At 45.1% G+C, this 13,807-nt stretch overlaps 2 protein-coding genes across 2 annotated transcripts in view; one reads left to right on the plus strand and one right to left on the minus strand.

Moving 5' to 3' along the window:
• Nucleotides 1–13,807, plus strand: part of CNDP2 (carnosine dipeptidase 2) — a 560,556-nt gene that overhangs the window by 248,648 nt on the left and 298,101 nt on the right. The window lies entirely within an intron of this gene.
• Nucleotides 1–13,807, minus strand: part of FBXO15 (F-box protein 15) — a 47,314-nt gene that overhangs the window by 24,100 nt on the left and 9,407 nt on the right. Inside the window, exons 3-8 of the mRNA XM_077752723.1 lie at nt 12,606–12,710; nt 9,086–9,328; nt 8,428–8,628; nt 4,480–4,606; nt 3,008–3,090; nt 1,937–2,079 (exon numbers count right to left, since the gene is read on the minus strand). Of these exons, the coding sequence (XP_077608849.1) occupies nt 1,937–2,079; nt 3,008–3,090; nt 4,480–4,606; nt 8,428–8,628; nt 9,086–9,328; nt 12,606–12,709 (901 nt within the window). The 5' untranslated portion in view covers nt 12,710. The remainder of the gene's footprint in view (nt 1–1,936; nt 2,080–3,007; nt 3,091–4,479; nt 4,607–8,427; nt 8,629–9,085; nt 9,329–12,605; nt 12,711–13,807) is intronic.

The following is a 13,807-nucleotide window of genomic DNA, read 5'->3' on the forward strand; positions in this document are numbered from 1 at the left end:
CTCTAAGTCATTTTGAAGACTGTTAGAGCATTAATCACTATTCTATAAAGGGAAAGACTCAAGCGTGGACCCTACCTTACCTGTACTAATTATACTCCAGCTAAGTAAATAGTTGGTGAGAGAAAACTCTTCCTTATAGAAGAATTCTAGATAATAGACATAGAAGGAATGGTAGGACTAGGGAAACATTATTTTTGCAATCTCTAATAAAATCATGAATATAGGTCTCCATCATTTGGTAAACATTCATGGAGAAATCTGTAATAGAAGGAGCAGGCCAAATAATCCCCTTAAACCCACTGGTCAGTCTTAACACAATTAATATTTAGACAAATTTCTTAAAAGACACAAAATACCAAAGCTCACACAAGAAGAAACAGATAACCTAAGTAACCCTATGTCCATAAAAGAAACTGAAACTGTAGTTAAAAACATTCCCACAAAGAAAACTCCAGGCTTCCATGGCTTCCTGAGTAAATTTCACCAACTGCTTAAGGAGGAAGTACTACCAATTCTATGAAAAATCCTCCAAAAAATTCAAGAGGGAGAAATATTTCCCAACTTTTTCTATGAGATCAGGAGTGACCTGAGACCAAAGCCACACAAAACATTACACACCGACTGGAAGATATAATGGGAGAGAAGTAACAAAATGAAATACTAAAAATCTAAATAAGAAATGAGCAAACAAGTATAAAGAAAATTCTTAAACACCCTAAAAGACATAGAAGTATTTTTGAACAAAATGAAAAACACACCACATTCTTGGACAGGACAATTCAACAACAAAGGTGTCAATTCACCTCAGGTCATGATATACATGTGACATATTTTTAATAAAATTCTAATAAGCATAGAAAAACCTAGAAGTCCTGGGTCAAAAAGCAAAGACTCAAAGACTGAAATGGAGGCGTATCAAAAGGGCACAGAAGCCAGCTTGAAGTAGATCTCACTGATCAAACTAAAGACAATTTTAGCCTCAAATAGAATAATGTCTATAATTATCTATAAATTATTAAATAAATATGAAACCAAGAAACCACAATGTCACTAAACGACAAAGACAGAAAGAAAGAGTGTGCACTCAAAATAATTTCCACCCATAGGAGGTAATGAACACATCAATTTCTCACTCAGAACATTGGTGGTCAAAAGAGAAAGGATGAAAGCATTTACCCTGCCACTCCAGGAGTTCACTAGTTGATGTGGGTAAGTATTTTACAAAAGCTTCAGCTAATAAATGCAGAAATACTGACATAATTAGAAAATCACTAACTCTAAAAGAAATGGACTTAAGCAAGGGATTAGTAATGGATGTCAAATCTATTAGATGAAACAATTTGGGGGAACACCATATTCAGAAATGGAGTATAAAATGTCCCCTGTAAAATATTATTACCAAAAATGTCAAACTTGAATCTATACAATTCTTTACACCAAACTTCTTTCTTCCCTTTCAGTTGGCTGAGGTCCCCTCCCTTCGCTGCCTATTCCAGTCTCTGTCTCAGGGTGGCTAACCATGATAATCATGGACGCAGTACGTACAGAAGGGTGGTTTCTCCTCATTCTTATCCTGGGCAAGGGATACACTGGCCCTGTGGGCAAGTTTACCAAATTCCTTGGAGAAAGAAGGGACAAAGTTTCAGGGAGAGAGAAGAGGCATGGCAGGGCAAAACAGTAAGGGAAGGATCAGCAGAAAAGATGAGTAGAGAACATTCCAGAAGGCAGAGAGATGGTGAGGAAGGAGCCAGAAGCTAAAGAGACTAGCTCCAGCCACAGTATTCCACAAGTCCTAGAATGAGGTATGGGTCTGGGAAGACAGAGAGCCAACAGATGATCAGTTAAGAAACTATTCTTAACTCAGATATAAAAATTGGTCCCCTGTTGTCTCCAACCTTTTAACTTCATACTGAAACAAAAACTCAATTAGTTTCACCTTTCTTGGTACAGAGATTGCGGAATGTGCCACACAGGTAGAAAACTCCACTGCTGTGCATATCAATATGGAGCTGGTAGCCATGCAGTCCATACTCTGGGCTGTCATCCAAAAGGGGGGTGTGAGGGGGCAGCTCGTAGGGGCTAAAAAGCAAAACAAAACACACACACAGGTTTGTCAACACCAGAGACAAAATGCTTGAACTAAAAATACTCTGTAAAAATATCACCATCCATTTAAACACCGGTCCCTATCAGTCCTCAACAGGAATCCCATTCCCAGTAACCCTCCACACCAGGGACTCGGAAGAACCACTTTATGTTCCTTTCACCAACTTCTCTACAAACAGGCAAAGGAAGGAGTTCAACAGGCACCCACAAGGTCACCACGGGGGGGCTGTGTTTCCGCGCCCTGCCCAGCACAGCAGCTCTGAGAGGCATCTCCGCTCCTCACGGCCTCAGTAGCCAGGGGACAGAGCGGCTCAGCAGGAAAATGCCCCAAGCAACAGACCTCCAGGTCAGGAAGCCGCCGGGCAGAAGACCCAACATGATGACGAACCAAGTTTTATTCAATAAGAAAAACCTTACTACATAAGGTAAGAAACTCAAAAGCATTCAAAGCTTTTCAGGTAATTGAAAAAAAAAGAATAAAAGAGTCTGAAGGGTGTAGTGATATGAAAAACATACCGCCCCCCTCCCACCCCGAAGACCTACAAATTCATGGAAAGACACGCACGGTGCCAGGCTCAGCAAAACACATCTGCGGGCCCTGCAGGATATGGAAACGCACATCAGTGCCAAGACGGGAAGCATCTTGATGTGCTGGGTCCTTGCAGTAACAAAGCCGTCCTGCCCTGACTCGGGACTTAATCCTCAACCCAGAGCAAATACAGAAAATGCGTACTCGTGAATAATCCAATTATTTTAGCCACAGCCAAGTAATTATGTTTGTTGGCTTGTGTCTACTGATTAAAAACAGAATATCTTTGTAGCTATTCTCAGGATATTCAGGTGGCATCAACATCTAATCCTTTACATGGTACGAAACTTTGATACACATAAAAATACATACACGGTGGCCGAGCCTAATGTGCTCTTCTCCACAAGCTGATGGAAATGAAGATTTGCCGTAACAAAAGCCAGTTCTTCCTCCCTCTGAAAAGTTAATTAGAAAGAATACATTTTTCAACAGAAATATTTTAATTTTTCACCACGTCGTCGTGAAGATCACAGCACATTCATCTCACAGATAGATAGTTTCGTATAACTGGTACGATTACCACAGTACTAATGTGTTATTACTGCCGATACATTATTACTATCCAATAAGACTTCTGTGTCATCCTGACAGCGAGGCCACAATTCACCCAAATACGCAGCACGTGCGGTACTAAAAGGATTAACACCCCAGCACTTGTGAAATATCAAAATACTCTATTAGACAGGATGATGGTGAAAATACACATTGTTAGTTCCAGATTCTTTCCAACTCTTTTCTAAGAGAGGGACAGTACTGGTAAGACCTTCACATATACAGGATTAATTCCACAAACACTGAACATGAGTGGCATGCATTCCTCTCTTGAGTACCCGCTTGACTTGACAAAGCAACTGGGAATGAAGACAGTCACCCACCAGGCTGAGCAGCAGAAAATGTGACCAGAGAGGAAGAGACATCCACTTCTCCCCAAGTTCACAGCTGACGCTGGCTGGTGTAGGTGCCCAGAATGGCCGCGCTGAGGCCCCACCCGGCAGCAGCCCGCCCGAGGACAATCGGACGGACCAGGGTCCTCATAACAATGCGGGCCAGCACACTGATGAATTCTAGTCAAGGAAACAGCCCCCAGGTAAACTGCGACCTGGGCCACAAGTCACCCTCACGCGGAGGGGAGAGGGACAGTGACTGCCTCGTCAGGTTGAGAAAGACAAAGTTATGACAAAAGAACAATGCCGTTGACCTTGGTTCCGTCCAGTCGTCATTTATACACACATGCTATTATCCTCAAAATCACATTTGTGAACTTCTGTCTTAAAACACCCACAGGCCAAAGCCACAGATTTCAACACATGTGTGGTGTACAGAGAAACGTCACACTGGTTTGCTTTTCACTGACGTGACTGCCCAGAAAACAATCCCAGAAGGACTGGGAAGGGGTAACTCTTTAGACACTTTACCCTGAAGGGCAGGTTACACTCCAGGCTGCAGCTACACGGGTAGACACTGGTTAAACGTGCAGTGAGAGAGATGGGCAGCTGCAGGCTGGGGCTGAAGAAGGAAGGAGCGTGGACTGACTGGAAGGAGAAGGGGTGAGCCTCCCAGGACATGACCGGGATAATGAGAACAAAAGCATCCAGGCAGGAATAGGTAGCTCGTCATCTAGGACAGGAGAGCAGCGGAGTTGCCTCCAAGAACAGGGGTCATTTAGCTAGAAAAGCGAGGTTGGGAAGAGAGAATTACTTCAGGACCTCACATCTGGTGTCACGTGCAGTGGTGGGTGAGTGTGGAATCCAGGGGGGCGGGGGGGACAGGGACCCAAATCTTACCTTCCACAGCCCCACCAGGAGGCCTGGGTGCAGGCAGAAGATGCGAATGAGTCTGTCCCCGCCAATCGTGGTGGATTCGGTTAAGTTACTCAGATTGTACTTTGCAATTAAAGAATGCCACCGAGGCCTTTGAACATCCATGCCAAAGAAAGGAAAGAGAGAAGTGAGCTTTCACAACTGCAGTTATCAATCCTCTCGAGAGAACTTAAAGGTACAGTTGAAGAGCACGCTAACAATGGGCGCCTTGCTAATACGGTGCGTTGAGGGTCAGGGGACACAAACCAGTCATGTAAATAAACACGCAAATTTCTCACCCAACCCTGTTTCCTTCCCCTCCTCCTCGCTCTTGCTGTCCACTCAAGGGCCCAGTCAGAAGTGGAGGAACCACGAGGCTGAGGAAGAGCCATGTTCTGCTCTCTGCCCCTCAGAGCCCAGCACAACGCTGCAATCAAAAGCAGATTCTCGTATGTACTGTAATTGTATATATCCTGATTGAGGGAACTAAGACATAAGCGAAGATGAAATACTTGATGTGACAAAAAAGCAGGTGATCTCGGTAGGCTATTGGAAGCAGATGCACATATCTTTCAAAGTTATTATCAAGGATAACTCAGAGAGAGTGAAATTTTAATATTGGAAAATGAATTTAATCCAAAATCCTGAGGACTTTCATGAAGAGATCCACTGTGAACTCTATATTACAATTACTGTCTGAGAGTAAGTAATAACTCAGATGTGTAAGGGAATGCAACTCTGCTGTTCATCACGAGACTTAAGAACAACAGAATGAAACAGTCTAGAAGCACTACAATGGTAAACATATATGTCATTTCCAAGGACCTAGAGATAGTTCAGGAAATTATAAAGGAGATGAGATCTCAATGGTCAATTAGCACAGCTCAGCTTTGGAGGGAAGTCCCTAAGGAGCTGTGGCCGCATGGCATTCAAGCATTCCCCTCCAGCCACTAAGGCACAAGCTGGCTGGAGACAGCGATTCAAATGTTCATTATGTAGTGAATCAGAAAACGGAGGACTTCATCTGTTTCACAGGGAGGCATGGGGTTGGGGGGCAGGGGGCTTTAAGCATCAAAACCAGATCCGTAGCTTCCAGACTACCTTGGTCCCTCCCTCAATATGCAAAGGACTTTTTGTGCAGAAAACCACTGGCTGAGGAGAGGTGGTCATTGAACACGTGGGTGATGTACGATCTCAAAGTACACTCCGCGTAGGCAGAATAGGCTGGGAGGAAGTCACAGAGTTGGGAACACGAGTATGGCATCAAGGAAACTGGAGTTGAAACCTTAAATCCAACCCTAAGCTGCTCAGAAATGGGAGTCCCGGCCACCATGACTATCAGTGCAGACGGATGAGGTCGGGCGGAGGTGTGGAAGCCCTCCCCTTACACTCCTCAGCGCGCCCTAAGTGAGGACAGTCTTCACCACGGCTCAAGAGCAGCTCAGATGACTCCACAGAGAACACGCTAAGTCCCCGTGTGCCTTGGTCTCACAGGCTAATGAGAGAGAAACGAAGGCTGATACCTCCTCAACATTCCTCCCAAATCTGGGGAGGTACGGCAGAAACCACAGAATGAAGAAGACTTCTAGAACAGAAAATTTAATGAGCCTGACTAGAAAGGTATAAATTACAGGGAAATTCAAATCGCAAATAACACGAATAAGGCTTTCACCGTTTTTGAAAAAATCCTCATCGAGGAAACAAAACAGACACAAATAACAACCAAGTTTTCCTTGGCTGTCACACAGATACATGAGGATTTGTACTTCTGCATGATAAACCCATTCGCTTCCAGACCTGCAACAAAAGAGCCCATCAACACAAATTCCTGAAAAACACTTCTAGTGTCTCTTCTCCACAGTTCATCAAATGCTGGCTAAAGTCCACTCAGTTTTAATGGAAACAAATTATAATAAATCAATTTTCCCAATGAATTCTAGCCATTTGTCACCATGCAGAAGCCAGCGTTCCTGACCCAGGTGGCAGTTTTCAGGAGCGCAGCCTCCGTAACTGAGCTCCTCCATTCAGCACCACCCACTTCATCTTCTGTGACCAGCTTAGCTCAGGTTAACAGTGTTGTCCTAACGCATATAAACAATACTTCCTGATATGCCAAGTAACAAATTGTTCTGTCAAATTAGCACAGAGACTGTAGACTGATTCTCCAAACATAATTCCATAGAGCATAAAACCTAAATGCTGCCTTAGAAAGATCTGGTGTCCATCATGATACCTTATGAAATTTCAGAGATTTATCCAAATAGAGGTGCCACTTACAAAAGTAAACATGTTTCCAGGGCACCTGAGTGTCTGGGTCGGTTAAGTATCCGACTTCGGCTCAGGTCATGATCTCACGGTTCGTGGGTTCAAGCCCCACATCGGGCTCTGTTCTGACACCTCAGAGCCTGGAGCCTGCTTTGGATTCTGTGTCTCCCTCTCTCTCTCTCTCTCTGCCCTCCCCCACTCATGCTCTGTCTCTTTCTCTCTCAAAAATAAAAAAACATTAAAAAATTTTTTAAAGTAAAAGTGCTTCCAAAGTATCTTCAGGAATGTAATCAGGGAAAATAATTCACATGTCATCCTTCGGAGCATGAAGGCTATTTTCAGAGCCCGATCAAACCTGGCCTCACAGCACTAAGAAGCCCGAGGCCCTCCCGCTTCCAGCATGACAAGCAGGGGTGTGATCCCTGACACACCCCAGATGGCAGAAGCCAAAACAAGGTCGCGGTTGCCAAGCTGCAAAAATGAGTCGGTGGTTCCGGGGGAGCCCTGAAGGCACGCTGTCCTGCCACGGACAACACCTTCCGTCACGAGGACACGTGTGAGAGATGCCACAGGAGGGGCCACGGTGCACGGGCCGGTTGGAGCCATGACGCGGCCAATGCCACTGCGCCGTCCAAGGCTGCAGGCCGTGCAGAGGGCCGCTGGGGGCAGGAAGCCACGCCTGCAGAGGCAGCTATAACCCGTGTGTGAAGGACAGGGGCGCCCGCTGCCTCGGGACGTGAGGACGCTGCCGCCGGCGGCATCTGGCTCTTAGGAGAAAGTGACTAATGGCGAGAAGAGTGAGGAACTTCTAACGCACACGGACACAGCACAGGGGCCCTCAGGACAGAACGCACGGACACACAGCCGACTGATGCCACTTTTAATCTTCACAGCAGCCACACATGCTAAATACTCATCACCAACATCATCATCACTCCATTTCACACATGACAAAACTGAGGCACAGAAACACTGAGCTACTTGCACAAGGGCACACATCCGGTCAGTTCATATAAAAATAAGTACTGTATGTCCTAATGTTTAAACTATAATTATGGTACCATTTACTAAAAGAAAGATAGAGTAGTTTTATATGCCTTTGCATCAAAATGGTTAAAACTAAAAAGCTCAAAAGGTTAGCCATCAATCACCTAGGAATTTTGTTAACTAGAAAATTATTCTCTTTGTTATCTAGAAAGTTATTCTCTGTTATAGACAACCAAGATATGGGGAACTTAAATTTAGAACTAACCATGAATGTGATAAATCCATTCTTTTTCTCTGCTACAGTGATCCAGAATGCAAGAGAAGTCTTTAATATGCAATCAAATTAAAAGACACTGGCAGCATCTTTAAATTAGGAGAATAGTAACAACGGAGACAGCTGGGGCCTCAGCCGGTGGAGCATCTGACTCGTGATGTCCGTTCAGGTCATGATCTCCCAGTTTGCGAGTTCGAGACTGGCAGTGAGCTCTGTGGTGACAGCGCAGAGCCTGCTTGGGATTCTCTCTCCCCTCCACCCCCCTCTACCCCCCTCCTGCACGTGTGCATGCGCTCTCTCTAAAATCAATAAATGAATAAATAAACATTTTTTAAAAAAGAATAACAACAACTAGGATTTACATATAAGATGTTCTCACCCAAAGCTGCTGTTGAATTAGTACTTACCCACTCTGGGAGGGGGTTTTAGACCGCTCCATAAAAGCTGGCGTCACACCACACAGGTCTAAGGTTGACAACGTGGCTAGCCGTGGCCAGTTTTTGCCATACCATGTAATCGTCACGGATGAATCGTTTATGGAAAGGTCAATGTGCTCCATGATGTATTCTTTTCCATTTTTTTCTTTCAATATTATTTCCCANTAGTTCCTGAAAAGCCAAAGTTCTCAGAAAGTGCCTGATGTAAATTTTCGTTTCATCAATTTCATCAATGGTCCTCTCTTTAGACTTTTTCTCCTCACCTAACAAACTTTCATTGAATGTCTACTATGTTCTCAGAACTGGCGATACACACACGAGACAAAGTTCTTCCCAGAAGGGAGGATGCTTTGGACTCTCTTGCTTTACTGTTGCAGGTGACTAGGTGATTTCTGCTTTTCATACAAACATCAGACCGTTGATATGAAATAGGAAGACACTATATACCTTACGGATGCATGGAAACACAGGAAGATACCAAAGACAGTCCCCTTGCAGTATAATGTAGGTCCTTAAATGCCCATACTCTGAGCTCAGACCATCTCTGTTTATGAAGCAACACACGTGCAGATGTTAACAGCCCCCTGGAGCACCCGGTGCACCCGTGGCTCGACAGGAAGCTGGGTACCTGAGGGCCTCCTTGGTCTTCACCGGCAGGCCCGTGTAAGGGTTCACAGGCTTGAGAACCTGGGCAAGCGCTGCCCTCACACATGCTCTTTGCTTTGTGATATATTCTTTCTTCCAATAGCCAGCCTCTTTATCCTTAGCCGACGGCACGTTCACAGATCCTGTGGTCTTCTCTGCTGAATTAACTCTCCAATTAGACCTTTTAGGTGAAAAGGCCGCTGAATAGATTCTGATCCAAAGGAAACTGAGGGAGAGGAGGAACATTAACTAAAAGACAGTCATATGCCTGCAGGAGTGACACGTTAGAGATGCACAATCATTTGTAAACAGTCCAATTCCATGCACAAATCAAACTGAACCATGACAGTCGTTCACGTGTTAGAATTCCAGGTCAACCCCCTCCCTACCAGAAACCCGTACAGGAAGGAAAAGCCTGTCGCCCATGGTCAAGTTAAACCCACGGTCAAGTTAAAATGAGTGATCTCATGTTATCTGACATTATCCAAACCGCTGCCTTCCTATAGCAATCACTGAATAAAGAGTTACATAAAAATAACAAGAAATATAAAACGTGACTCCTATTGCGTTATTTTAAATATGAACACTTTTTAAAAGACCGGAAAGGAAATATGTATACATACACACACAAAGAAATGCCAACAGCAACGGAACTGTATGATCCTTTTGTTTTCTATGTTTTAATTTTTCCACAATGAACATGTAATGCTTGCACAAAGAGAAGAAAATGAAAAATTCACTGCATAATGAATGCAAAACATGAGGGAAAAGCAGTTAATATTTTTTGTGCAGCGTTAAGCATTACTGGAGCACTCTGTAAACGCGGACTACTTTAGTCGTCAACACACACGAAGCAGCTACTATTATTGTCCCCACTCAACAGATAATGTCAGGAGGCCCCGATGCAAAGTGCCCCGGGCCAGACCAGTCTGTACGGAGGGGCTGGAGACCCAGGACGGCGCCCACGCAGCCTCAACCCGTGCTCACACGCTCACGGCCTGTGCCGCCCAGCCTCCTCAGTAACAGAGAAATGAACTCGAGGAAACCAAATAATTTATCCAAATTTGAGAGCCAATCAGCCACAAGGCTGACTTCAAATTCAGGGCGGACCCAGGCCTGTGTCCCTGCCGCTCATCAGACCAGGACAGGAAGTCACAGGAGCAGTGGCAGTTAGTCAGCAGGGGCCAAAGTGAGCCTACGGCGCCCCTCTTGACGCTCTCCTTCAGAGAAAGAAAGAAACTTCTCTTAGGGGAAGCTGAGGCAGGGGCTACAATCAAATTCCTACTATAAAAGGTGAGCTTTACCTAAGTAAGTGTAATTACTTGCTAAATGTCTCCACATTTCTATTTAGTGCCATGCGGGATGGAATGGCAGCTGGGAGAAGGCCAGGCCCCTGCAGAGGGGGCCCGGAGGGGAAGCCGGGGCATCCCGGGGGCCCCGAAGCGCTCGGCTCACCGAGGACTCCCCACGGCAGCAAGGCACACTTCTCAGACATGCGACCTGCGGACAGGTCTCCTTGATCCAAGACAGACACGGACTTTCCACCAAACTCACTTTCTAGCAAACTCATAATCAGACCTCTATGGACATCACTCTCTAGTATGCATTTTCAAAGCATTTCTCCCCCCACAAAATCATTTCACACCAAGTTTTCTGCCTTAAGGTATTTATTTTCTCAGTTCAGAAATTTCTGGGCTTTCTACGTGAGCTGAGTTGCAAACTGGAGATTATTTGAGTGCATCTAGGTAAATAAAGCCTGAGACTCTTCTGCCAAAAATCCCTTGAGTAGACACTTTTTAAAACTCCCTGACAGAAAAGCTTGTTCATAGTTTCCTCAAAATTTATTTTACTCATCATTTTACTCCACATAAGTGTTCCCAAATTTCTCACATCAGCACCACAGGAACTGCAGCTGACTATTCCGGTCCGTGTGCCCGCGCTCCCGAACTACAAGACACACACTGTCTGCGGGGACACAGAGCATGAGCTCCACACACCTTCAGTTACAACCACACCTGACACCTGTACAAAGAGCCACTGAAGTCACCACAGGGACGTCCAGAAAGCACGTCCTGCAGAATTAAAATACTGTGCAGACTGTTGCGCGTGTTTATTTATAAAACACAAATGTCAGGTCTAAGATGCTTTTTACAAGTACTCAAAACCCAGACACATTCATTTCTTGATTACCCGATGCCCCATCCTGTTAAAAAAAAAAAAACTAAGGTGGATTTGAGGACAAGAGCATATTTAGCTATTCTGACTACCAGTCAGGCACAGAACAACTTCAATCAGACAAGTTGTTGACAAAATGGGGCCAATTTAACGCTCTGATAAAGTGTTTTGCAGAGTGCTGGAAAATAAAAACTCCACGTGATGATCCCGATCCAGCCTGACCGAGCGGCCCTCTTACCCCCATGCAGGCGGAGCCTAGAGCTCAGGCTGAGGGACGCAATACACGCACGGAGGAGGCAGCACCCCGCCCATGTAAGGGGGGTATCGGGGCGACCCCTCCCCTCCAAACAGGTCTCGCCATAAGTCCTCTGTGTCACTGGCTACAGCAGGCAGCCCCGCCCTCTCCAGAAGTAACGCTTAGAAAGTACCATCAACTGTTTGCAAACACTTGTTTACCAGTTCAATCGTCAACAGGCCCTTTTTGAAGTCTCACTGTAAAATCACACTAGGACTCTTAAAAATAAAATTCGATGTATGCCATTAAGATATTTCCTTTAAAAAGAAAATAAACATGAAGATAATTTCATCAGAAGCCCGGATTTTTAAAGGACAACTCCCAAGAAAGTGGGACAGGCATGTAATCAATAATAAAAGTATGCAAAGAATATTACTAGAGGTGTGGCCCAAATCCCCTGGAATGCCCAGGGCCTGTATAGTCTGGGCCTACGAAGTTCAGTGGGGAGAGGGGATATCTAGAGATACTGAGCAATTTATAATCTATCATCTTATCCAACTAATCAAAGTTCTATCCTTAAATAAAGTGAGAACACTGCAAAAAGCTACAGTTTGGGATACTGGATCTCTTTCATGAAAAATGCCTTCCTGCACTTTGCTTTGGTGAAATGTCTTCACCTCTTATAAACAGTCATTAAGAAAGAGACACAAAAATCACTCTACATCCATTCTCGAACTACTGTCAGGAACATGCTTATTTCCCTTGAACCTGCTAGTGTGGGTACGCACACACGCACGCGCACACACACACACACACAGAGAGAGATTCTTCCATAAAGGAGACAACAGCTATACCAATAGCAAGTTTGATCATTTTCAGTTCATGCAAAGATATTCTTTTTTAGACCATATAAACGCAAATCTCTGAAAATGCCGTTTGGCCACTTAAAGTATTAGACATGTTCCATCTATGTTTAAACACACTTTTGAAATTATTTTAAATTTTAAAAAACAGTTTAAAAAGTCTTACTAGTCTTCATGACTCCCATCAACATGCCATCAAAGATGATAGAGAGATTTGGTTTTCCCCTTACTTGTCATTGGCCAGATGATAAAAACGCCTGTTCACGCATCCCGTACACAGCAGGGTCACGGCGTCCAAGTAGGAAAAGATCTTCAGCAAGACTTCTGAAGGCATACTAAGGGGGGGCGGGGGGGGGAAGAGATCAGAGAGGTAGACGGCACCCAGAAAACAACTGGCTGTTCATCCCCAGATACAAGGTGACCAGCACCGGTCCCGCACAAGAGGCAAACCGCACCCTTATCTTCCCGTTTTCCCAACTGCAATGTTCCGGCTACCACAGTCCTCATGACATACACGCATCAGAGACCCCAGGGTACAGGAACCTAACTTCCCTGGCACATCAGTCATATTCACACACTGGGAATCCACACGCAGGACTGCACATCCTTTGGTGAGATAAAAGGAGATAAGAGAAAAAGAATGTGTTCTTAGCTACTAATAAGAAAGAACACACATTCCTCCTCCTCCTCGAAGGAGAGACTGGACTAGGAAATATCAGCTTCCTTCCTGCCTGGCCCTCAGCTCCCGCACACACCCTCTTCCTTCACGTCCTGGTGCTTGGGGCCTTTCTCCAGGGCTTTACTGAGACACCAAGCCCTGTAAGATTTTCTCAAGTCTCTCGCCCTCTTTTCTCATTTATTGCCCAAATAAATGACACTGAGGTGCATTCTCAATACCCCATTATCCACATTTCTATGATCTCACACTTTTACAAAACATTATCAGAGCCCGAAAGTGTCTAGAAAGCCTTAGCAACACTATGAAGTCAGGCCTGGGCACGGATGGGCCTTGGGCAGGAAGAAACCACAACCCAAAGGAGCCCGAGGAGGCTGCTGGGGGGTGGGGGGGGTGGTGGTGCTCAGGGTAAAGAACTGAGGCAGTGAAACCCTCTGGACAACTTAAAATGGCTGCCCATACTCTGCCCTTGTCATTTTCACTATCTTAGAATTTTAAACGATGATGAAAATCAGGTTATCAAACGCTCCACAGGGAAATAATCAGTCCTAAGATTCTGGTGCTTCTGCGAGTGGTGGGAGTGGGTCCTCGGAGGGAAGATGACGAACACAAGACTCAAGTGGCCTGTGTCACTAGTCAGAGCTACCCCCACGCAGAAGCTTCAGAGATACTGAACCCGAGACTCCCTGAGAGTTAAAGCAAGCAGTTTTGCTTGGGGATTAATTAAATCCCTCCTCCCCCCCCCCCCCCCCTAAA

Source organism: Crocuta crocuta, unplaced genomic scaffold, assembly GCF_008692635.1.
Source record: "Crocuta crocuta isolate KB4526 unplaced genomic scaffold, BGI_CrCroc_1.0 scaffold101, whole genome shotgun sequence".
Taxonomy (NCBI): domain Eukaryota; kingdom Metazoa; phylum Chordata; class Mammalia; order Carnivora; family Hyaenidae; genus Crocuta; species Crocuta crocuta.